The 25,406-nt window shown below is 42.0% G+C and overlaps 1 protein-coding gene across 6 annotated transcripts in view; it reads left to right on the top strand.

Annotated features, from left to right (window-relative positions):
• Positions 1 to 25,406, top strand: part of DST (dystonin) — a gene marked incomplete in the record, with an annotated part of 422,913 nt that overhangs the window by 378,398 nt on the left and 19,109 nt on the right. For all 6 annotated transcript variants that reach the window (XM_064476599.1, XM_064476602.1, XM_064476600.1 and 3 more), the window contains 13 exon segments: positions 1,877 to 2,050; positions 2,397 to 2,552; positions 6,013 to 6,210; positions 6,558 to 6,686; positions 10,055 to 10,225; positions 11,073 to 11,228; positions 11,433 to 11,639; positions 13,713 to 13,832; positions 16,520 to 16,689; positions 18,233 to 18,392; positions 21,777 to 21,971; positions 22,510 to 22,638; positions 25,244 to 25,387. In XM_064476599.1, coding sequence (XP_064332669.1) covers positions 1,877 to 2,050; positions 2,397 to 2,552; positions 6,013 to 6,210; positions 6,558 to 6,686; positions 10,055 to 10,225; positions 11,073 to 11,228; positions 11,433 to 11,639; positions 13,713 to 13,832; positions 16,520 to 16,689; positions 18,233 to 18,392; positions 21,777 to 21,971; positions 22,510 to 22,638; positions 25,244 to 25,387 — 2,109 coding nt within the window.

Below are 25,406 nucleotides of genomic sequence, written 5' to 3'. Positions count from 1 at the left end.
TATAGCCTTTCAGATATCCTCAGGTTGAGGGTAGGGTGAGGCATGGGTGTGTGTGTGTGTGTGTTTTACATATGTAGATCATACGGTGAGGATTTTTATAACTTTATTATTCAGTAGTGTATTATGTTGTTGATGCGTATACAGCGATATTTGCATTTTCTTCCTTGTGTTCAGAGTAACTCAGTTCGTCTAACAGGCTAAAAGAAGGGTCCCGTGGGTGGATGGGGTAATAGTGTTTCCCAGAGCGTTTGTTTTGTAAATGTTTGTTTGCCATCTGCTTTCCTCCGTCATTTTTCTTTCTTTTGTGGTTCCTGATGTCCAGCTGTGAAAAAGGCTGGACTTTTTCCTTTGAGTTCCTCTGTGCTGATGATCGCTTATCAAAGTGGGATCAGCTACTTCCTCCCTGATTTTAAGTCTCAGAGACATCACACCCCTTTCAAGGAACTCTGCTAGATTTCTACGTAAAATTACTCTCTGGCTTTAAAATTGTAGCATTTTCATCTCTAAGTGTACTTGTAGAATATCTCGTTCGGAAAAGATGTTTCTTTTTGAGAACTTTACTGTTATAATTATTAGACTGTGTTTTGTTGTTTTTTTTTTTAACTCTGGCTGCTTATGAAGTAAATACTTGATATTCCTTATGTATGGTTACAGGTGCGGGGGAGTTACAGGTTGGGGGGAGAGATTATGTAAGGGTTTGCAAATATCTCAGTGGTTTGCATATCGCAGACTGGTTGGGGTCCTTGCCCTGAAACCAGGCGTCTCAGATGGCATCCTCCTTCATCCGGAGCAGTTACCTAACCATTCTCACCTCTGTGTCCTTAGATTGTTTGAGGGTAAAATTATTTTCTTTACAAGTTTGTTGAGAACAGCTTGAATACAGCAAGTGTTCACTATACCTTTGTTATTAGTTTTGAATTATTTTAATTTTCTTGAATAAATTAAGGGACTGCTTAGCCATTAATTATTCACTATTTAATAATTTACTATTCCAGAATAAAAATGAATACTTTATGAAAGGACAGTTTCCCATTACAAGCAACCATTGGCTAACCTGTGTTCGTTGGCAAAGCCAAGATGATTAAATATATGTCAGTGAGCACCAGGAGAGAGAGTAATGTTATTCCGAGCCAGCAGTGGGTGAAGCAAGGGATAAATAGATATTAATAAACACAGCATAGCTGCAGAAAACACATAAAGTTCAGTGGGTGCAAGATGTGTGTATGTTTTGAGCAGGAAATACTGAGTTTCTTTGAGATTTATTTTTTCTGAGTTTCATGTATGTCAAGATGTATTTTGTTTTCTTCTTTCCTATAATTTAAAAACTCACCGGCTGTATATAATTAGACATTAGAATAAGTTAAGCCCTGAAATTTGTTATTTTTTATCGGAGTGTAGTTGATTTACAATGTTGTGTTAGTTTCTGGTGTACAGCGTAGGGAGTCAGTTATACATATATATATATATTATATATATTCTTTTTTATTATAGATTATTGTAAGCTATTGAATGTAGTTCCCTATGCTACCCAGTAGGACCTTGTTGTTTATCTATTTTATATATAGCAGTGTTATATATAGTGCTAATCCCCAAAATGTGTTAATTTTTTATTGTAGAGAACAAAAGTGAGGTATCAGAATTATAAAGAAAAACATCTTTCCATGTGAAAATGTTGCGTAAAAATAAAAGATTTCTTTGATCATTTTTTATCTATAATGTTTTCATCACTAAACTCTGTTAGATTTTTATTCCCCTTCACCCCACCCCACTAAGAAGTGTGAATTAGAATCAAGACCTAGCCCCTAGAATTTTTGTTTATTTACAAGTTCCTGACATATGACAAGTTTTCCTTGTGTCTCTCTTTTCTAAAAAATAGCAATTTAAGTCAGAGGCTTACCAACAACAGATAGAGATGGAGAGGCTGAACCATCAGGCCGAGCTTCTGCTGAAGAAAGTAACCGAGGAGAGTGACAAGCACACCGTTCAGGACCCACTGATGGAGCTGAAGTTGATATGGGACAGTCTGGGCGAGAGGATCATCAACAGACAGGTAAATGCCAAGGCCTTTGTTAGGACATCATCACGCTTCAGCTTCATTGATGAATGTCAAATAACTATTAAAAAGTAAGACTGGGCGATCCTGTAGATCAACTTCCGAAGCCCCTAGATTCTCTTATTTCATTAGACCTTTTCCTGTTTTTCCTGCCATTTTTTTTTTTAACCTGAAAGCATTTAAGACTTAAAATGTAGAAGGATATGATGGTTGAGATTCCTTGGATTTGCTTACAGGCTGACGCAGCATGATGCCATTGACTTTTTGCTCTTGTTTTATAAACGTGTGTCATCCATGATCTCGAACGTGGCGATTGATTCCCTTCCTGTCGCTCTTCCCGCAGCACAAGCTGGAGGGCGCTCTGCTAGCGCTGGGGCAGTTCCAGCACGCTCTGGACGAGCTGCTGGCCTGGCTGACGCACACCGAGGGCTTGCTCAGTGAACAGAAGCCCGTCGGGGGAGACCCCAAGGCCATCGAGATTGAGCTCGCCAAGCATCACGTACGTAGCTGTTACTGCAAACTCCCTGCATTTACAGCATCACCGGATGTGTTTGGTCCATCTCCCTTTTGTGTGCGTTTATGATTTTAACACTAGTTCACATTGGACATTGGCAACTGAAGGTTGAGCTACCTAAAACACGCCTCCTTAAAAGGGTTATAATCAGTGTTTATCTCTTTGGTCAAGGCAAGAATGGCAAATTTCTGGCTCAGTTTCTATGAGGATTGCATGCCCAACCCTGGAGGTTTAAATCCCTGGTTCTACCTGTCCTTGGATTGAGGTGGCGTAGTTTTAAAAGCTGTGGCGTGACCAGGTCACAGTTCCACTGCAGGATGTGTATTTCCTCGGGTCACCCTCCCCTCCATCACTGCCTGCTTTTTGGCTTCTCTTACATGTTTCTGTCTGTCTGTACATCTCTTATTGTGTTGGAGTTTATCCTGTTTCCTCCTTTCTCTTACTTTTCATTGGCTTTTAGTATCTTAGTCCTTTCCTTTCTGAATTAGTTTTGAAAAATACTAGGTTTAGAAGAATTTTCACATGTCCTGTGCTTGACTTAAGGCTTATAAGTTGAAAATTTTTATCTAGAGATCCACGCAAAACAGTTATATATTGTTGCCATCTTCGGGGCATTTGGTTGACAATTCTTGGTGGAAAACTCCCCCTCTGTGAAGTCATCAGGCTTGAGGAATAAAGGTTATGCCCAGTAGAGTTTATCCTGACGTTCAACAATCTTTCATAGAATTTTCAACATTCACATTGTAGGGGCATCTTATTTAAAATTCAGTCCCTAGTCCTAATCTTAAATAAATTTTCCTCGATTCTCAAATAGAAAAATTTGATTATTTTACTGTTTCTATGCTATGTTTCATAGCGTTTTAAAACAAAGGGTTTTTTGCACTTTAAGAGCATGACCTACAGTTTTTGACTATTCTTTAGTTCTCTTTCTTTCGTACTTTTCCGACAGTGATTGGTCCCTAATTTAAATTCTTCTTCCTTTTTTTTAACCTCATTCTGTCTAGTCCTTGCCCAACCTTGTCTGATTAACTATTGGGGCTTGTTTCGGATCACTAACATTTATCTTTCTTGAATGTCTGTATCACACCTTTGCTCAGAGCAGTAATGACCAGTCAGACTCACTCTGCACGTGAACAGAACCTTTATTCTCACACTGTTGAGTTTATGGCATTTACATTTTCATCAACTTAGCTGTCCTTAGTTGTCCTTAAAGTCACGTACGTCGGGGACAGGAGCTGTGCAGGATACGGTAGAGGTGGGAAATGAGCAGGTGGTCCAGTTATTTTGGTGGGGTTGAGTTAGGGGCCTTTAGTTTCTGTGTGTCTGTCTTTGAGCAGTTAGGAATGCCCCCTTCCCTCCTTCCATTTCCAAAGTCAATGTTAAAGGCCCCAGAGCTGCCGGCACAGCTGCGGAGGAAGGGATGGGCTTTCTCACCCCTGTCCTGCCTTCTTCTCTGGCTCCCAGGCCGGGGCTTGTGCAGCGGGGCTCCAACCATTTAGAGGCATGAATGTTGCAGAATGACCCTTTGATGTTTTGACCACGAGGATTTTAACTCTTACGTTTTGAAAGCGGTTCCTACCGTTAACATATCAAAGCGCGTGCTTTTTAGAAGGATGGCTCCTTACTCAGTTGATGTTAGAGCCTTTGAAAAACACTGCCTCACCAGGTGCTGAGGAACGTGAGTGAGTGTAGCCGAGAACCAGCGATCGCAGCTGGTCCGTGCTCCTGGCTGAAGTCCTCCTGGTCTGGGTGTCTCTGGCGTGGGATGTCGTCCTTCACAGGGCGGCAGGCGATGCTTCTCTTCTTTCCTGTTGTCAGCCCGAGTCTGGGAGTGCAGAGCAGGGTCAGCATTGACTTTTACTCATGTCAGAGGAGAGTTTCTTCTGGTGTCCAAAAGCATAACACAGTCTTCTTGAAAGGAAGTGATTACTAAGCTCTATTTGTTCTTTGAAGTGTCGTTCTTCTTGGTACAGGAAACTGGTTTCAGCCTTGTGGTTGCTCTCTGCACTTTCCATTCCAGCCCCATGCTGCTGCATTTAAGTGTTATTCATCTCTTCTTTTTTATTGAAGTATAATCAGTTACAGTGTGTCAGTCTCTGGTGCACAGCATCATGTCTCAGTCATGCATATACATACATATATTCATTTTCCTATTCTTTTTCATTAAAGGTTATTATAAGATATTGAATATAGTTTCCTGTGTTATGCAGAAGAAATTCGATTTTTTTAAAATCTATGTTTATATATAGTGGTTAACATTTGCAAATCTCAAACTCCCAAACTTATCCCTTCCCACTCCCTTTCTCCTGGTAACCAAAAGATTGCTGGCTATGTCTGCAAGTCTGTTTCTGTTTCATAGATGAGTTCATTAGTTTCCTCTTTTTTTCTCTTTTTAGATTCCACATATGACTGATATCATATGGTATTTTTCTTTCTCTTTCTGGCTTACTTCACTTAGACTGACGATCTGCAGGTCCATCCATGTTGCTGCAAATGGCATTACTTTATTCTTTTTAATGGCTGAGTAGTATTCCGTTGTATAAATATATCACAACCTCTTTATCCAGTCATCTGTCAGTGGACACTTAGGTTGCTTCCATGTCTTGGCTATTGTAAATAGTGCTGCTGTGAACATTGGGGTGCATGTATCTTTTTGAATTAGAGTTCCCTCTGGATGTATGCCCAGGAATGAGATTGCTGGATCATTATTCATCTCTTCTTCTATTTCCACTGGGTAATAGAATAGGAAGGCGTCGTTTACTGGGATCTGTCATAGGTGTTTCATGTGCGTACTTTCTAGTAAGACAACAGCTAAGTCCTGGGACGCTGGACCTGGACGTCCCCGCTGTGTGGTGAAACGCCTTTCCCTCTAGTGTTAGGGCCGCCTGGGATCTCTGCTGACTTAGCAGTTGATTCTGACACCCTTAAATCCAGAGATGATAAAAGAACACTGTGATAATCCGTTTCCTTTTTAGAGTTGCTGATTGCAAAGCACGGCAATGTATCCATTTTACATTTGAATATATAGACATAAGTATCTTTTAAATTGTTTACTCATGACGTGAAAATTCAGTGAGCCTGAACCCAGTGAATACTTTTAGAACCTTTTAACTATAATCTCTAGATCCTTAATGTCATCCATTGTAAAGCTTTCCTGATGGGAAGAACTGGCAATGTTCTCAACATAATCATTTCAGGGGATGTGGGTAGACTGAAGGTATATCCAATAAAGCTGTAAAGTTAAGGAAAAGAAGCCCCTCATTTAAAAAGTTTATTAGTATTAAGATTCTATGTATAGGATATTTCTGTTTCAGAATGTTTCATAACCAGGAAACAAGACAATTGTGTTAGAAGGGATGTTAACGTGTTACCAACCGACATTGGTAAACATTTTGTAAACATTGGTAAACGTTGATAAAACATTGTGTTATCTTAATATCTTCAGGTGCTCCAAAATGACGTATTGGCCCATCAGTCCACAGTGGAAGCCGTTAATAAAGCAGGAAATGACTTAATTGAATCAAGTGCAGGGGAAGAAGCGAGCAATCTTCAGAACAAGCTGGAGGTTCTAAATCAGCGCTGGCAAAATGTTTTGGAAAAGACAGAACAGAGGAAGCAGCAGCTGGATGGTGCCTTGCGCCAGGTGAAAAAAAGCCATCAAGTCGGAAACTGCCTTAGCCTTCAAGGCCAGGACGGCATAGCATCCCTGTTCAGGCTGACAGACCCCTGGTTAATTGTGTACGCCCCGGGTGGGGAGTGAAAATGAGTCGGGTAGAGAACAGAGCTGATGACAATGAGCCCGCCCGTTCTTAGCCTAAGAGCCTTATCGCTGGCTCTCCTGAGGCTGAAAGGCAGGCGTCCAGCAGCCCTGCCGTCGCTGAGAATGCGCCGAGGGGCTTAGCAGGCGGGGATTGTGCTGGCCGCCTTTTCTGCTTGAAAATGATAGTGTTTGGGGCCCACACTTGAAGCTCCCTCTCTCTCTCACTCCAGGCCAAAGGGTTCCACGGCGAGATCGAGGACTTGCAGCAGTGGCTGACGGACACGGAGAGGCATCTCTTAGCCTCCAAGCCTCTGGGAGGTTTACCGGAAACAGCCAGGGAGCAGCTTAATGCCCACATGGTGAGTACAGTATTTCCTCCAGCTCTAGCCTCAGATTAAGTAACTGACCGTTTGGTGTTGGCCCTGATGAGAAATAAATCGTGGGAGAAGGTTGAAAGGATACACAGTTTTACGGCAGACATCTCTGTGTGTCAGTGCCAGACACGCTGTTGATTGATGACGTTCTTAAAGTCAGAACCTATCCTTTATTTTTATTTTTTTGTTTTTATTTATTTATTTTAAAAAATTAATTGAAGTATAGTCAGTTACAACGTGTCAATTCCTGGTGTTCAGCATCATGTCCCAGTCATGCATATACATACATATATTCATTTTCATGTTCTTTTTCATTAAAGGTTATGACAAGATATTGAATATCGTTCCCTGTGCTACACAGAAGAAATTTGGTTTTTAGAACCTATTCTTTATTTTAAAGCTTAGTGCGTCAGCAAATGAAAAGGGGTTTTAGAAGTTTAGGCAGGTTTCAGAAGCAAACCTTCCCCCATAAAAACATTGTATGGATAGTAATAGAGCATTGGGGTGAATCCTAAACTGTTACAACCTGAGTGAGAAGAAAAACCCCTCAAGGAGTCAGAAGTGACTTCAGAGGTGATTGCCGTGAGCGGATAGTCCCTAGTTTCCGGGAAGGCTGGAAAACGTGTTCTTGTTGTGTTAAAGTTACGTGTCTGCCCCTTTCCGTGGTGGTGGGGCTGCGTCTTCAGTCTCACGCCCAGCAGGTTTGGACAGGAGGCGGCTTCTGCCTACCTGTCCGATCTGGAGTGTTCTGCCTGCAGGCTGTTCCCACCTGTGTTGTGTGTCCTGTCGGCTCTTAAGGGTAAGGAAGAAAAGCAGCGAAACTTGAGACTGGCTTTCTTTCATAGCAGTAGGGACTGACAGGTGACATTCAGACTACCTGTGATCCATTTCCTGTTCATGTCCCGTTCTCAGTCAGCTCGCAGAGTTCTAAGAGAAGACAGTCGTGTTTCAGATTTTGCAAAATATTCTAATTTTTATACTGGTGAATTTGCATCAGATGACTCTTTTGTTGGGGGGGTAATTAGCTTTATTGATTTATTTATTTTTAATGGAGGTACTAGGGACTGAACCCAGGACCTTCTTCATGCTAGGCATGCATTCTACCACTGAGCTACATCCTCCCCCCACATCAGATGACTTTTTTTTAATAGTCAAATGCTCTGGATTAGCATTGTAGGAAATAAAAGTACTGAGGGATTTGGTGCAAGAAATGGGCCATTGCCCATGAGCGTCTGTACCCTTTAGTAATGTCTGGTGTTACTGTAAGATCTTACCAAGAAAACTGCATTTGAGGGGAGGGTATAGCTCAGTGGTAGAGCACGTGCTTAGCATGCACAAGGGCCTGGGTTCGATCCCCAGGACCTCTGTTACAAATAAAAAAACAATTTTTTTAAAAAATCTAATTTCTCCCGTCCCAACACTGCCCCCCCCCCAAAAAAAACCCAAATAAATAAAACTACACTTATCTGGGAATAATTTTGCATTTGGTGATTTGGAGAGGAAGTGTCACCTTGTAGGTGTTGTGAAGAAATACAACAGAGCTAACGTCTTACTCACGTCACAGTTGCCGTGAGCACTTAAAATAAATCCTGTTAATCCAGGGTAGAATTTTCTAGAATCCTTTAGTCATTGTTTTAGGAAAAAAAAACCTATTAGTCCAGGGTAGAATTTTCTAGAATCCTTTAGTCATTGTTTTAGAAAAAAAAAAATCCTATTAATCCAGGGTAGAATTTTCTAGAATCCTTTAGTCATTGTTTTAGAAAAAAAAAAAAACCTATTAATCCAGGGTAGAATTTTCTAGAATCCTTTAGTCATTGTTTAGAAAATTATTGTGTAGGTGGTTTTCTCATTGTCATTGTTTTTTTGGTGCCGCGAGGGACCCATCTGTTTCACTGGAAAAGTAATTGACTAAACTTGGGAGCACGTGTCTTTCTTTTCCATCGAAGCTGGCTGTCTTCCAGGTGCCTCCTTAGTCTCCTGGAAGCACTTCTTAGCTGTCAGTGTCAACGAGGTACAGGTTTAATGAGTAGTTCTTGAACAAACATGCTTGGGGTGATTCTCTAATAATAACAAATACTTCTTTAAAGTTTAATTCAGAAGAGTATAAGTAAAAAGTTGGAACGCTAAGAGCTTATCTTTAGAACATTTTATTTTAGAAAAATAGTACGTATGAGCGTATTTGGTTTGGGTGGGACGTTTAAAATGAATTTGATGATGTCATTTGCCCGATTTTAGAAATTCCGTGATTTAAAGAACTCTAAAGAATAGTGATATTTGCAATACCATTTTAGTAATGTGTTTTTGATTTGGTTGTGTTAGGAATGAAGGAAAGTGGAAAACATGGAATATTACACTTTCCTAAGATTTAGCTATATTTAGAGGCTTGGCTTTGATTTGATTAAAAGCTTTTTGGCAAAGAATATTATAAATATGTTTAGAAAGGGTGTTTTTTTTTTTAAGGCTTAAGAAATTACAAAGTTTTGAGGTAACGGAAATGAATTAGTAGTGATGGTTCAAATCTTTATGAATATACTGAAAAAACAGTGAATGCTACACTGTAAAATGGTGAATTTTATGGGTTACATCTCAATATTAAAAATATAAAATTGAAAATGTTCATTTATAATTTTTCAGTGGGAGCTGCGATTTGACTCATAATCAATGGAATAGAACTATTCTCAGTTTTTTTACATGACTATAACTGGTTTCATTTATCTTAAATTCTGAATTTGTTTAAGCAGGTTTTTTCTTTTCTTGTGTATTCTCTATAAAAGATACTCACTGCATTCTAGTTGAAAGCTTTAAAAATATTGAAAATGAGACTAATATTCATAGTACCACCAATTTGGCTTCTGTGAGTCCACAGTGTGAGTCATCAATCAACTTAAATGTCTCACTATACTGGGTCTTTATCATCTATCTACTGCATGTCTTCTGAGCTCAGAATTAAATTATACCAAAAAAAAATTACAGTCATCATATTGCATTCCAAGGAGCAACTTAAGAGAACCCATCTTAACAGAGGTGGCAATGGAGGCTCAGGGAAGTTAAGTTACTTGCCCAAGGTCACAGAGCTGATACCTTTCTTGATAACATTTAAAAATACTGCCTTATAACTCTCAGCACTCTCACTCCTGACAGCGCCATCTCTGAGGTTTCTCAGTAGGCAGGGTGCAGCCGCGGGTTTAGGTGTTCCTTCCGTGCAGTGGAAAGCTTGGGTGTGTCAGGATTATTCTGTGTGCTGGACAGAGATGAGTGTATGATGAGGGCTTGGGGCTGATGACCTGGAAAAAGAACTCGGAGACTGTGCTGTCTTAAAAATGGTCTAACTTTGGGGGGATATCTCTGTTTAGGAAATCTGTGCTGCCTTTCACGTGAAGGAAGAAACATATAAGAACCTGATGCAGAAAGGCCAGCAGATGCTTGCAAGATGCCCCAAATCTGCCGAGACAAATATCGACCAGGACATCAATAACCTGAAAGAAAAATGGGAATCGGTGGAAACCAAACTCAACGAAAGGAAAGTACGTGCCTGGATGAATAGTGTAGAGGGAACGTGTTCGTTGTTTCATTGCGTGGGCTCTGCCTTTTCTCTGAGTAGACTTGTCCGTGGAACGCTGAATGATCCGTGTTTATATTGTTTTTGTGTGCGTTTGGACGTCTCATGGGGTCAGCTGAAAAAGAGTATTCTCTCTTACCCCAGGAGAGCAGAGTTGAAGGCATCCATTGAAACATAGATGAAGGTGTAGCATAGATCAAGTGTTACCAGGTGTGTTTTAAAATCCGTGAACCACTCGAATACTTGGTGGTTAAATAATTCTAGTCAAGCTTACTAGGCAAAAGGCAGATGGTCTGTAACGGCGAGGGAGAAAGGGAAACTGAGAGAGTGAAATGATTGTATATTTAATAAGCACTTACATTTATAAAAATCCGTGAGAGGGGATTAAAAATATTACTGTTTAATGCTGTAAGAAAAACGAGAGGCTAGAAATACCAGATTGTAGGCCCTCACTGACACTGAGCTTACGGTGTATAGTGTTTATAGTGTTTTGACCCACAGAATGAATCATACACAATCCAAGTTTTCTTTTTATAGATTCTGTTTAGCAATTCTGTTCTGTGGTTTAATTGTTCCCAAACCACGACTTGAGTGCATATCAGTTTTTTTTTTTTTTTGCTGCAGTGAGATGCTTCTCACTCCACTTCTAGGGACTTGATTTGCCAGTATTTGCACAACTGTTTGGGAGATGGACTGTGCACGAATAAAGCAGGGACAGGAAGAAAACCTGCCAGAGAGCGCTTAAAATGGAAAAAAGAAAAGAAAAACAAAACTTAAAATACCATGAAATACTAAATAGTCTGTCTTTGCAGATTAAACTGGAAGAGGCCCTGACGTTGGCCATGGAGTTCCACAATTCTCTCCAGGACTTTATCAACTGGCTCACCCAGGCGGAGCAGACACTCAATGTGGCTTCTCGGCCAAGTCTTATCTTGGACACAGTCTTGTTTCAAATCGACGAACACAAGGTAGGCTCCGTCTCAGGTGGGTCGCCCTCCCGTCTCACACCCTTTAAGGCAAAAGCCTGAACGTGGTGGTTTGAACACTTTTCTTTCGTCCTTTGAAGCAGTTTCAGCTTCTGATACCAGAAGCGTTTTCAAGATAGATGCGTTTTTCGTTTGTTTCTGATCGCAACCCTTCCCCACCCTCCTTTTTTTTTCTCTTTGGAGAAGGTCTTTGCCAATGAAGTAAACTCTCACCGTGAGCAGATAATAGAGCTGGACAAAACTGGAACCCACCTGAAATACTTCAGTCAGAAACAAGATGTCGTCCTCATTAAGAACCTACTCATCAGCGTCCAGAGTCGATGGGAGAAAGTGGTCCAGCGCTTAGTGGAGAGAGGAAGGTCTCTGGACGAGGCACGGAAGAGGGCCAAGCAGGTAAACCTTCCTAAACGTTCTCTGAACTTGGAAGCAAGTCAGTTCTAGCTTTTGAAATGCATGTCACAGTACTAAAGGACTTTGACCACAGGCTGTACTTCGCGTCACAGTATCACGGCACGGGGCCAAGGTGTTTATTTCCTGAAAGGGCTGTGGCCTTAGTTTGGATGGTGACATCACCTTCTGACCTGGCAGTGACGTCAGGCCCTGGGGACCCGTCTTGCAAAGACTGATCGTAGCTCGATCTCACAGATGCACGGTTATCATTCAGGCCCAGAAAGAGGCTCAGTTCCTAAACCAGACTCTCTCACGTTCACATCCCGCCACCCCCGACAGCTTTCTGAAGGTACCTGCTGTGTCTGAATGGGCTGGTTCTCTTTCCCTCTTCGAATGTGCACACTCGAGGGCAAACCTTCATGTCTTCTCTCGGATTTGGATACAGCTCCATCCCACCTTTAAATTAATTGTTTGAATCTCTGGGGGCTGCTTTTTTTTCCCTTAACCTGGGGAATCGCAGAAGGAGCTTTTCTTCCTTCCTCTATCTGGTCTGCTCTAAACACGGAGAAGTAAAATTTCACATCTCTGTACTCCAGGGAGGAGGGGTGTGCACCCACCTTGCTTGGCATATAGCTTTGATTTTATTTCATTAGGAGCTTTGTGTAATAATACCGAGGCTGAATTTTGTAATTACCCTTCCTGCCCTGATCAGCTGCATCTGTGTGTCACTGGTGTTGGACTCCATTGTCTGGGGAGCGAGGCTCCCGTGGGCCATGCAGAGGGTGGCGTGGGAGTCCAGCGTTTCAGTGTTGGAAGCTAACAGCGTGAGATGTTTAAGGGCTTGAGAAATGACCACTCGCACTGTGATGGGGTTACATGTCCCATGTCCCTCTTTGAGGGGGAGGTATGGTGTGTTCAGTGTTGTCAGAGAGTCTCTGGAGTAGAATCGGTCTCTGATGGTTTTTTAAGTGTCCCAGGACGACCTGTCGCCATGACTAGCTGTTTCTTTTCTTCCTTTGTTTATGCTGATATCTCAGTGTTTGGCTCGGATGTTGGCCGTAGTTCTCTGACTCGGGCAGTTTATGTGCCTGCTCTGGCCTCCCTGCTGTCACATGTGAGCGGACCGGAGTTGTAGGAGGGATGCGTGGGGGACGCCAGTCTGTAGGGACGTGGTCTCCCGTGGACCTTTCCAGCCCTGTGCTCCTGTGCTCCCACTGTGCTGACTGTTAAATGCCTTTCTTCTTATTTCATTAGTAATGTTCTTTGATACAAAACAGACTTCAGTTGGATGACTCAAGTTGGCGTTGTGTATCTGTTCACTTCCATTCCCTTTAAGAAGTAATTTAGAACCAATTTGGTGTCCCAGAATAGTCCCTACTCTTTATGATTAATAGAGAAGCGACCACGGCTGAAATCAAATCTGTATGGCACCGGAATATTTCAGGGTCATTGATGCAAAAGAAAATTCTGTTTTGTGAGAACTCAAGTATTGTGGGTTCTCTTAACATATAAAACTGATGGTGTTAAAGGCACAGACGTTAATGTGAAAATTTTGATGGCAGCAGGGAAGAGGTTGAATGAGCTTTGCATTAAACAGGGACGTGATGGCCTCTTTCTGTTAAAATGAATTTACGACTTTATCCTTACCTCTTCTTTTTTCATAACTCTTTTTTAACATAGGCATTGAACACCTTTGAGGTAAACGCACATCTGTCAGGAGACGATAGTGGGGTAAAAAAAATTCTCGGAGTGTTTCTATTATTTATTAAGCAAAAGGAAGGGCAGGTCATTCTGCCTGATGCTCCCTAAATGTCTTCTACGTTCATTTCTATTTTTGAATGAGTTACCAACAAAATGACCATGGTGGGCATGACCACAGGGGCCACGCGTGAACATGACATGTTGTGATCTGCTGATGAAAATACTCCTTCTTTTTCTTGGGGGAAAATTTTGAATTCATCATCTTTAAGAATTCTATTAATACTAGTTTCTGTTTTAAAAAAGTACTAGATTTCAAACGCCATTTCAGGGGGTACCTGCACATCTTCTGGACAAAGATGGGAATTTCTCTTACAGTTCCACGAAGCATGGAGTAAGCTGATGGAGTGGCTGGAGGAGTCGGAAAAGTCTTTGGATTCTGAACTGGAAATTGCCAACGACCCGGACAAAATCAAAACCCAACTCGCACAGCATAAGGTGGGTCTGCAATTAAGAAAAGGACGTTGTGTCGTTGTGGGTCTCAAGGTCACTTCTAATTAACATTCTAACCTGATTGTGTGTTCATTCATCACTAGAGAAGAAAGGCTGTCCAGCGTGGACCTATACGACACTTAAAACCACTTACCCTGCCCTGTGGTCAAGTGGCAGTGGCATCTTTACTCTCTGGTGATCATTCCATTCTGATTCCTGGGTTAATGGTTAAAAGGAAACGAACAAAATTAAAACCGGAAGTCTTCTGCGATCTAAGATGCACAAAGGATTTGTAGAGGCCAGACGGTGGCATTTCAGTTCTCTACCGCTGTCTTGTCTTGTAATTTCTTTCACAGACGAAATGCCACGCAAAAGAGAATTCTGCACTAAAAGTCGTATATATTTTGCTATTGAGATTCCTTTCATCGGTTCTGTGGGGGAAGTTGGTTTGCCCCTTCCTAAATTAGTGGCATCGTGTATGTGTATGAAATTCCATCCCTGCCCTCAAAGACGCTGCCTTCCCCGTGTAGACAAGAAGATAGAGAAACATTGTTTTCTGTATTTTCTACCTTATATAATTCCTACCACATGCCTTTCAAAGAGCATCCCCCCCCATTCTCCCAACTCTTCTGAATTTGGGTCTTTCTGTCTTTCTTTCTGTTTGTAAAGTGCTCAGTAGCCCTTGGGGTGAGGATATGGGGTTCCTGTAGACCGTTTTACGATTTTTGGCACCTGCAGAGAAATCACTGCTTGAAACTGATGATGTTTAAAAGGCAGGGGGAAAATTGGGTGATGTGAGTTTATCATTGTCAGAAAATTCTAGCTGTCAATCTTCACACAGGTTGGTTGCTTCCACTGGTGGGCAGGACTAACCTCGGGGGTCGTAATCCTAGATGGAAGGGGGGACACGGGGAGGGCCTTTCTCGGGTGGGTGAGGGCTGACGAGTGGCCTGTCTGCTGGCTCCTCGGCCCGGGAGCTGCCGCATCCAGTACCAAGAGTAGAGGGCTGAGATCAGCACCGCCCCCTTCTCAAAATAGAGCACCTTATTTGAACTTGAGCTTAGATGATGTGTCATGTGGTCTTAGGGAAGCTTATTGCCTATTTCAGTTAGAGAATCCTGGAAATAAAAACGTGTGAAGAACTCTATTTGATGAAATCTTTTTTTCCTAGTGTGACCTGTTGCCAGTCACCATTTCTCTGAGATAAAGATAAAAGGTCCGTTAAGCCAGGTTTTTAAAAGAGGTCTTTTCTGTTCATCCTTTGGGTGCTTTTTTTGTCTTGAAAAAGTTTTCATCCATCCTGTATTCAGCTATAACATTTACTCTGAATAAAATCTCGGTCAAAACTGTGATTCTAAAGCTAGTGTTCTGTTTAGAGTAATGTGAAAAAATAATCATTACAGAAAACAAACTACAGAAATAATGAGATATTGTAATGGTGTTTATTGCCCCCAAATTCCCAGATATAATTGCCTCCTACTACAAGAAAAATAAATTGTGTAGTATTATTAAGATGCATTATTAAATGTGTAGCTTTTTTTAAGGAAATAAAATGTAGTAGGTAATTGTAACCTCAAGGTTATTTTGGAAAATTACACATTTGCATAGCATTTTTACTGCCTGGGGTGATTCTGACATGATACCAGGATTGAAAGTCACTGTATGAGTGTTTCCTTGTCATTTTATGAGTTTTTAAGCTGCCCATTAAGTTGACCTCTTTTCGTCTCATCGCTGAGGTTATGTATTTAATGGCAGTTGTCTTATTTTTTCTATTAAATCCTTACAAAGACCCACAAAACATAAGATGGTTATAAGGGTCCTACAGCAAAGCTAATACCCCTGCTTTGTAAAAGCATATAACTGAGTTATACAGAAAGGTTGTAATTCACCCCTCCCACACGTGCACATACACACACACACACGTGAAAGGTGCCCTAACCCTGGAGAAACTGCGGAGTATAGATACCATATTAGCCAGGCGGCCGTCGGACGGTGGCAAGTCGTCTGGAGACCTTGGGAGACCCGGGTAGGACATGGTGGGTGTGGGGAGGAGGGGCGTGGCCTTCCCAAGGGGGGCGTGGAATGAGCGGGTCCGAACACAGGAGCCCAGAGTTGTGGCTTTTCTTTGCCTCCCATCCTGGCTCACAGATAAAGTACATGTAGCGTCTTTGTGAAAATCCAAATTGTGTGGCAACAAATCTGTTTGATAATAAAAACCAAGTGTAGTAAATTTATACACTATTGGGTCATCCTGTGGCCGCACTGGACCCGTACTGACTCAGAGTATTAATTAGCTACAGCTTCCTCTCCAAACTCTTGGGTTTTTCAATGATTTTTCAATGATTTTCCATTTTATCTAACTGTTTATACTGTTTGCGGTTTATATCTGCAAGAGTTTCAGCATACGTTTTGCTTTGAAATTCTTTTTTTTTTTTTTAATAATAGGAGGTGTTCTTACAGACACTGGGCTTCGGGAAAAAGTTAATCCTTCCAATGGAAGGTTCAGGGGCTCCTCTCTCCCCGGGTGTGTTTCTGGGGAGAGGACTCACGGCACCACCCAACTTGATTACTGCCGATGTCCCCCGTCTTTGGACTCCGTTTCTGTGTCCAGGGACGCCTCCTTCGCTGACCCTGAGCTCTCTGTGTGTCGGTCCCGAGTAGCAATGCACGCTGTCCTCTTGTTGAATGTGCAGGAGTTCCAGAAAGCCCTGGGAGCCAAGCACTCCGTCTACGACACCACCAACAGGACTGGGCGTTCTCTGAAGGAGAAGACCTCCCTAGCCGACGACAACCTGAAGCTGGACGACATGCTGAGCGAGCTCAGGGACAAGTGGGACACGGTCTGCGGGAAGTCGGTGGAAAGGTGAGGCGCTCATCCCTGCCGGCGGGCTGCTCGCTCGCCCACGTTGCTAGACCCCGTCAAGCACCACGGTCACCGTGCTTTGCCGGGAGGCGTGGGGACCTTGAAGACTCTCTCCTTTCTTTGCTGGAGGACTTCCGCTCATCCTCGATGCCCCGTGCACACGGTGGCCACACCGAGAAGTCTTTGCTGTTCATTATTATTTTTTGTCAGCGTGTAGTTGATTTACAGTGTTAGTTTCAGGTGTGCAGCAGAGTGATTCAGTGATACATACACATACACATATACATATATATATATATATATTCTTTTCAGATCTTTTTCATTGTAGGTTATTACAAGAAATTGAATACAGGTCCCCGTGCTCTACAGTAGGTCCTTGTTGTTTGTCTATTTTATATACAATAGTGTGTGTCTGTTAATCCATTTTTAAGTGCTTGGCTCACTCGAAGAGGACATCCTCCTCCCAGCCTCCGACATCCCTGACCCGAGTCCAGCGCCTGCCTTTGGACTGGTACCAGGGTCCTGGTCTGCTGTCGCCCCCCTCAGTCCCGCTTGCACATCACCACCAGGCCCGTCGTCTTAAAATATACCTGGAATCTTGTTGTCCACCCCACCCCACCCCCGCCCCTGCTCTGTACCCTTTAGGGACCTACTCTTGGGTGTGGACTGGGATACGCCAGGGTCCCACCAGTCTGACCCCTCCCACCTCTCCCCAGTCTCCCTTGTCCTCAGTACACTGCAACTATGAAGAGCCGAAGCTTTAAAAAAAATTTTTTTAAGCAACTAAGAACGTAAAATAGTAGTAGAAAAGTTCAACTGTCTTAATTGTTTTCAAACTTGTCCTTGACCCTTAGTCTGATTACTTTGATCAGTATCAAGATTAAGCAGAATATGAGACTCTGTTTTGGGAGCTTTATAAGCAGTTGTTTGTTTTTTTTTAATAGTGTTCGTTTTTTAAAATCTTTAAAATCTTCTCCAGTACTTTTTTACCATGTCCCGTAAGTGATTTCATGAGAATTTGTATGACAGTCTTGGAAAGACCAAAAATCACAGTGATGAGGAACAAGTCCGTGAGTGGCAGGCGTTAGAGGTGGGAGCAGACTGTGACCATCAGAGCCAGCCTGAGGGGCGTCAGGGGCAACAGACTGTTCTGTATCCCGATCTTGATGATGTCACACGAATACATACATGTGTGAAAATCTGTGGGACTATATATACACCCTTATAATAATTTAAAACATAAATTATAGATTTTTCAATTGAACAGGCAAATTTTTATGAAGAAACCGAAAGGCCTGTGATTTCCAGAGGTGATGATGAGGGAATTGTCCTGGAGCAGATGCTGTGTATTTAAGGAAGAGAAAAGGGAACTTGAGGAAAGTTTTGTTGTTTTCCGAGGAAAGCAGAGAAACAGCAGTGAAAATACTGCTTTTCTGCTTGAGGTCTGCTCAGCCTTCGTAGACGAATTTCAAGTGTTCTGATGTACAGGGTGGCATTTTTATTGCTCACGTTGATTTTTTTTTCCTCTTTTTTTTCCCCCTAGACAAAACAAACTGGAGGAGGCCCTCTTATTTTCTGGACAATTCACAGACGCCCTGCAGGCCCTCATTGACTGGCTGTACAGGGTTGAACCCCAGCTGGCCGAGGACCAGCCTGTCCACGGGGACATCGACTTAGTCATGAACCTCATCGACAATCACAAGGTATTGTTATCCGGATATTTAATTTTATCTCGTTTGATTGTTCTGAACTGGGTAGGGGGGGCTGTAACCACTTAATTTAGCCTTATAAAATGGGGAGACTATAAGCCATACTATGTAACAGTCTTTAATATGGAAATATGTGTACGTTTGAGCAGAACCTGGGAGCCAGCTTTAAAAGTGAGGAAGGAATGTTAACCACTTTATATAAAAAAAAGATAAAAAACAAATTTCTTCTGTATAGCACAGGGAACTGTAAATATCTGTTCAGTATCTTGTAATAACCTTTAATGAAAAAGAATATGAAGATGAATATATGTATGTATATGCATGACTGGGGACACTGTGCTGTACACCAGAAATTGACATGTTGTAACTGATTATACTTCAATTAAAAAACATGTTCGCTCTGTTATTAAAATTTCAACATATAAAAAATTTAAAAATAAAAGTGAGGTAGGGAGATTACTTTGGTATCACTGAAATGCTTTGGTTTTAAATTTCCCTGGCTAACACCTTTCCCAAGCTGGGAAAGTGATTTCATTGTCTGTTTTACTACCTTTTCTTACTCGTTTAGATAATTTTTACTATCTTTTATTCATTTAAATAATTTTTACTATCGCTTGTTATTAATTTAAATAATTATTAATATAATTTAAAATCATTCATCCCATGACCTGGAACCAGGTCATCGCTTAAACATCAGATTTGACATGATCCGTGGGGGCCATGATCAGCTGCTTCATTTTTTCCAAAACCAGTGTTAACCTTGCCCCTTGAACTGTAGCCGTGTATGAGATAGCAGTTTGTGCCATTATTGGATTATTAATTACCTCGAGAAAACTGGTTTCCCTGCCATCTACTGATACGTGTGTTCTACTCGTGTGCAAATCAAAGGCGACACTGAGACATCCCACTGATGCTGAGTGTAGGGTCCTAAATTATGATCAAACACTGTATTTCAACTTAAAGAACCTTGAAAACAACGTGAGGCCTGGTACTAACTGGAAAGGTGGTTTCAGAGTTGGCTTTATGTGCAGACACTTGATAGCACTGAATTCATGAATTCATGTATGGCTTCCCTATAATCTTTGAGTTCACAGAATCTGTTTTACAATGTCTCTTTGTACTTCCTTGGGTATGTTATTTTGATCTTACCTGTTCTTTTTAAAATAGTTGGTCTTTTTGTACATTTATCTCCCCTTTTCTGGGTCCATTATCTCATGTCCATAGGAGAAGAGAGTTTGTGACGTCGGAACGTTAACAGAAAATAAAAGTAATAAATGAAGAACATTGATCAGGCCTAGAAAAATTTTAAAAACTTTCAGTTATGTGGCTTTGCCTATATTGGAACACATGTTTTATGCATGATTAATACAGACTTTCTCCCCCCCTGGCATTCATTCAATAAGTAATGAAAATGTAATGTTACTTTTTACATAAATGCTGTTTTTATAAGCTCAGTGTCTAAATATTTACTCCCCTAGGCACTTGTGCCAGGTTTTTCTTTTTTTTGTCTTGAGAGGTCAACAGAAATGGATTAATCATTCGGCATTAGTAATACAATTGGAAAGCCCAGTAAAAAGTTAGAGTATGCAGAGCACACTGGCAGGTCCGCTCAGAACTGTGGGCTAGTCCTGTCGCAGATGGAGCAGTTAGACACTGTACTTTCTGTCCGTGTGTGTGTGTGTATCTGTCTGCAGGCACACCTAACACTATCAGAATGAAATCAGCAAAGAATTCATCACACCGTTCTTGGATTATTATATTTTTATACTTCATTATTTTTGACGGGCTCACTTTTGTGAATGATCCGAGTATCACAATAGAAACCCCCAGATATAACCAGAACTACGAAACGTGCCTGGTCATATTCATTTGTGATGATTTCTTAGAAAAATACGTTAATTTTATTTTATCTATAAAGTTGGGTTATGTGAAAGATCTGGTTGCCTAGATAGACTCTTGGGTCGGAAATGGCCAGAAGAAGCTATTTTTAAACTCCTGGCACACCAAAGCTCATCAAAATTGAGTGGGAGAGAAGAATAAAAAGCTTTTCCTTCCGAGGTGACAGACAAGGATTCAAGCTTCTAACATTTGACATCGTGGGTTAGTGCTCAGAGTGCTGTGAAAGACAAGATGAAGGCATGTTACAGAAGAAAAAGTTGCTCTTTCCCTGGTGCCGGGGTCTCCAAGGGCTGTGTAGTTATTGGTCAGTCTCTTAGGTGTGTTTACAGCTAGAAAGCAGCACGGTGGCCCGCACACCCAGGGCAGGCACACTAGTGACTCAGGAAGAATTGAGACACCATAATAAAGAATCATAGAAAGAATGATGCAGCTTTGTGTGGAACTGAAATAAAGAAGGGCGACCATGCAGCCATTAGGGAAAACAGTATGGCGATTACTTAAAACACTAAAGATAGACTTACCATATGATCCAGCAATCCCACTCCTGGGCTTATATCCAGAGGGAAGTCTAGTTTGAAAAGATACATGCACCCCACTGTTCATAGCAGCACTATTTACAATAGTCAAGACGTGGAAGAAAACTAAGTGTCCATTAGCAGATGACTGGATAAAGAACTTGTGGTATATTTATACAAAGGAATACTACTCAGCCATAAAAAAGAATAAAATGATACCATTTGCTGCAATATGGGTGGACCTGGAGATGATCATTCTAAGTGAAGTAAGTCAAACAGAGAAAGAAAAATACCATATGAAATCACTTATATGTGGCATCTAAAAAAATGACACAAACTTATCTGCAAACCAGAAATAGACTCACAGACATAGAAAACAAACTTATGATTACCAGAGGGGAAGGGAAGGGAGGAATAAATTGGGAGTTCAGGGTTTGCAGATGCACACTACTATATACAAAATAGATAAACAGCAAGGTCCTACTGTACAGCACAGGGAGCTATATTCAATATCTTGTAATAGCCTATAATGAAAAAGAATATGAAAAGGAATATAAATATGTTTGTGTGTGTATAACTGAATCACTCTGCTGTACCCCTGAAAATAACACAACACTAAATCAATTATACTGAAGTTTTTAAAATGTTTAAAAATTAAACCAACAGACACAACAAACAAAAGAAAGGTGACCACCATTATTTAAATCCAGCGTGTCGTTCTGAAACATAGTTCATTCGGGAGACTGCTACAAGATCGAGCAAATTGATGCGAGACTGGTCTTGATGGTGCTCTTAACAGGAGTAAGCGTGTTTTGTCTCATTTTCTGACGGTTCTGTGGAAACCGGGTCATTCAACTGTAGATCTTAGCAGTACGCGATGTGATGTGCGCAGGTGTATTTCAAAGGGTATGTTTTGCTCTTCGGGCTGATTTCAGATTAATTTTGTAAAACACCGTCTTCCTAGGCCTTCCAGAAGGAGCTGGGGAAGCGGACGAGCAGCGTGCAGGCGCTGAAGCGCTCGGCCCGGGAGCTCATGGAGGGCAGCCGGGACGACTCCTCCTGGGTCCGGGTCCAGATGCAGGAGCTGAGCACGCGCTGGGAGAGCGTGTGTGCTCTCTCCGTATCCAAGCAGACTCGGCTAGAAGCAGCTCTGCGCCAGGTGAAGTCCTGGGGTTCCGGCCGCTGGGTGGTGCTCAGGAGGGTCCTGCATCCCAACAGGAGCCACTCTCCTGAAGGACCACGGGGCTCCCCCCACCTCCGTCTCAACCAGCATGGGTCGTGGAAGAGGAAGTTCTTAGCCCATCATTGCCTGGTTGCCTCCCCCGCCTCCCCGACGATGAATTTAAATAACTCACTGAGGGAAGTTTTCTAATCTTCCCGTGAAAGTGCTGTTTGAGTATTTTTTTTTTCAGCTTGAATATATGATGCACAGCCATTCACCTAAAATCAGATTCTTAAAATGCTGAATTATTCTTCATTGTAACCATGTAGGCTTTCTTTCTTTTTGACATATTGGATGTCTTCTGACATTTGTGAAATGCAGCACCATATATCTCTTGTCTCTTTAATGGGAACGATGCATATAATTAACCAATTTAGATTTCAGACCGTTTTTTTTTTTTCATTGAGAGGAAGAATCTACCGTACTAACAAACATATTCGGGAATCTCTTTTGGCGGGTGTGTGTGAACCGTTAGGCAGAGGAATTTCACTCGGTGGTACACGCCCTGCTGGAGTGGCTGGCAGAAGCGGAGCAGACACTTCGTTTCCACGGCGCGCTCCCCGACGATGAGGATGCTCTGCGCACGCTCATCGATCAGCATAAAGTGAGTCACATGAGTGCTTGGGAGATCTAACTGGGAAATCCACACAGAGTAGCGAAAGTGGGCTCGTGATTGCAAACATCAACTGAGTGGACATTTTCCTTCCTGAGAAGTAGTGGAAGATCGTGTACATTTGAGGACTTTTTTGCTTACGTAGATGTGTCCCAGTGCCCCTGTGCACAAGTATGTATAGCTGCCTTTTTATGTTTTCTTTATAGAAGGTAGTTATTCTAAAATTAGTCACTGTTTCCTATCTCTAGGATTTTTCTAGGGGGTTATTTGGCTCCTGACCAAAACTGGTCAATTTTGTTGCACTGCATTTCAAAGCAGTGTGTCATTTATAAAAATTATACCATTAAAATTGTAAATTAATCATTGTTACCTTTGTAAGCAAGACAAGCAAGTAGTTTGATAACTGGTCTTCAAATTTTATTTCTAAGCCTCTTTCAATTGTGTTTTCAGTCCAGCCACTTTAAATTCTTTTGAGATGTAACCCACAGTATAAAGTATAAATTAAAAATGGGTTATGTAAAAAAAAAAAAAAAAAAAGGAAGAGGGGGCGCGTTATGTAAGTTGATACAATTAACCAAGTAAAAATCTAGCCACTGAGTTTTCAGGTCAAGATTTTTCCTGACGAGACAGAACTAGCAAAACCCTAAAGAGAGTGGTCCAGATAGCTCTTTTCAGTTTTGTTTTGTTTTTTTTTGGTGCAAGGGGTGGTAATTAGGTTTATTTATTTAGAGGAGGTACTGGGGATTGAACCCAGGACCTTGTGACCTTGTGCATGCTAAGCATGCTCTCTACCACTTGGGCTGTATTCCTCCTCTCAGATAGCTCTTAACAGATTTTTTTTTTTTTTAAACCTTTGAAGAGTCAGAGGAAAGAGTGGGAGTCAAAGAGTCAAAGTCAGGAATTTGCAATGCTAATCCTCAGTGTAGTATTGATGTCAGCTTTTCCTGCTAGCTTGAAAGGATCTGTTTAACACCACTGAATAACCTTGTCTCTCAAGGTCAAGCTGGACGTGCGTCATTAATTCCAGGGTGGCACGGATGACATCGTCTGCCAAGACTTCTTATTTTAAGTCACCGTGCTCTCTCCACCATGGGTTACCTGACTTGTAGCAACGGAGTATTCATTGCCTTGTTGTTAATAAAAGGGATGCAAGTTTGTGTAACGTTATCTGGAGGGGCCAAATGATCTGTACTCCTTTTAAAGCTGAAGCTAGGAGGTGGGGGTAGAGCCCAGTGGTAGGGCACATGCCTAGCATGCATGAGGTCCTGGGTTCAATCCCCAGTGCTGCCAATTTAAAAAAAAAGAGAGATTCTAAAAATGAATGATAGATGACCACTAGTTTTAATGGAAAATAAATAAGTAAGTAACTTAAGAGGAAACAGGTTTTAAAAAGTTGAAGGTAGACTGTAAGAGTAGGAGAATTACATCAAATTTATGTAAATGTTTGACTCCGTTCAGTATTTTGAAAATCTGGTTTGTATTATGTTACCATAGGCTGACCATCACCAGCACTGAGTTCCATGAACGTATTTGGGTTTGGGTCTCCGAGGGCCCCTCGAAGCCCAGGGTTGCGCGTGTGCCCTACAGAACAGAGCCCACCTGTGGTATCAGCACCCTCCCAGCAGGGCCAGGAACCCCCCAGAAATAGCAGGGGGCAGGTATCCAGAGCAGGGATAGGAGTTTTAACAACCACTTATCTCTAAATGTTTTTAAATAGCGTAGAATTACCCGCAGTTATAGGAAGGGCTTCTTTGTAATCATCACATTTTGCAGTAGCATCATGCGTGCTTCTTCATGTCCTCTGCCTCCCTTCACATATTCACCAGCAGAAGGAAACCGGAATATTTAGTTTCTTAGTCACAAGACTAGAGACGTCTCAGAATAATCCAGTTTGCAACAATGGCGCTCTTTCCCACGCGAGCACAAACCACGGAGGCAGCACTCATCCTGGAAGAGGCCGGGATGCAGGGGGATGTTGGTACCCAGTCCCCAGAGCTCCGGCAGGGATGCAGGCTCCCGGTGTGGGAGTGATCAGTGCACGATGGGGTCAGCTGGCCTTTGGCGAAGCACAGCTGGTATCAACCTCTGGTTTCCAATCTCCCTATTAGTTGTTTTTTTATTCTTTCACTTAACGGGGGCCTCTATTGGGAAGAATGAGAAGATTTTTTAAAGTAGGTCATGCAAGCGGAGGCATTGAACCTGGACCCTGCAACAGCAAAGATGCAGAAAGAAACGGTTAAAAAGCATTTATTATGCAAAATTGAATAAGACACAGTCTTGGGATCTTGAGGACCAGAGCACCTAGCAGCTGGGTGTGTAAACAAATCATTTCATCTGTGCAAAGAGCCAGACTAGGAGGTACGTGACAGAGAGATTATCCTACACTTGTGTTTTGAAATCCTGTGAGAAGGCACTTTATGCAATTTTTGTCCCTTTTCCTCCCTGAATTCCTCACTTACAGGATGCTTTCCAGCTGGGAATAAACCGATCGAAGCTCTTGTGTGTTGATTGAACTCTGGCAGTCCAGTTGGACGTCACCGGCGTTTGGTTTTCAGCCCGTGCCCACAGCTGAGTTATGTCTTTGTTTCTGCTGTAGGAATTCATGAAGAGACTGGAGGAGAAGCGAGCTGCCCTCAATAAAGCCACCAGCATGGGGGACGCTCTCCTGGCCCTCTGCCACCCGGACTCCATCACCACCATCAAGCACTGGATGACCATCATCCGGGCCAGGTTCGAGGAGGTCAGTGTGTCCCAGGCCA

Source organism: Camelus dromedarius, chromosome 19, assembly GCF_036321535.1.
Source record: "Camelus dromedarius isolate mCamDro1 chromosome 19, mCamDro1.pat, whole genome shotgun sequence".
In the NCBI taxonomy this organism is placed as follows: domain Eukaryota; kingdom Metazoa; phylum Chordata; class Mammalia; order Artiodactyla; family Camelidae; genus Camelus; species Camelus dromedarius.
The sequence above is the reverse complement of the archived record's forward strand: the minus strand, read 5'-3'. Positions and strand labels throughout refer to the sequence as shown.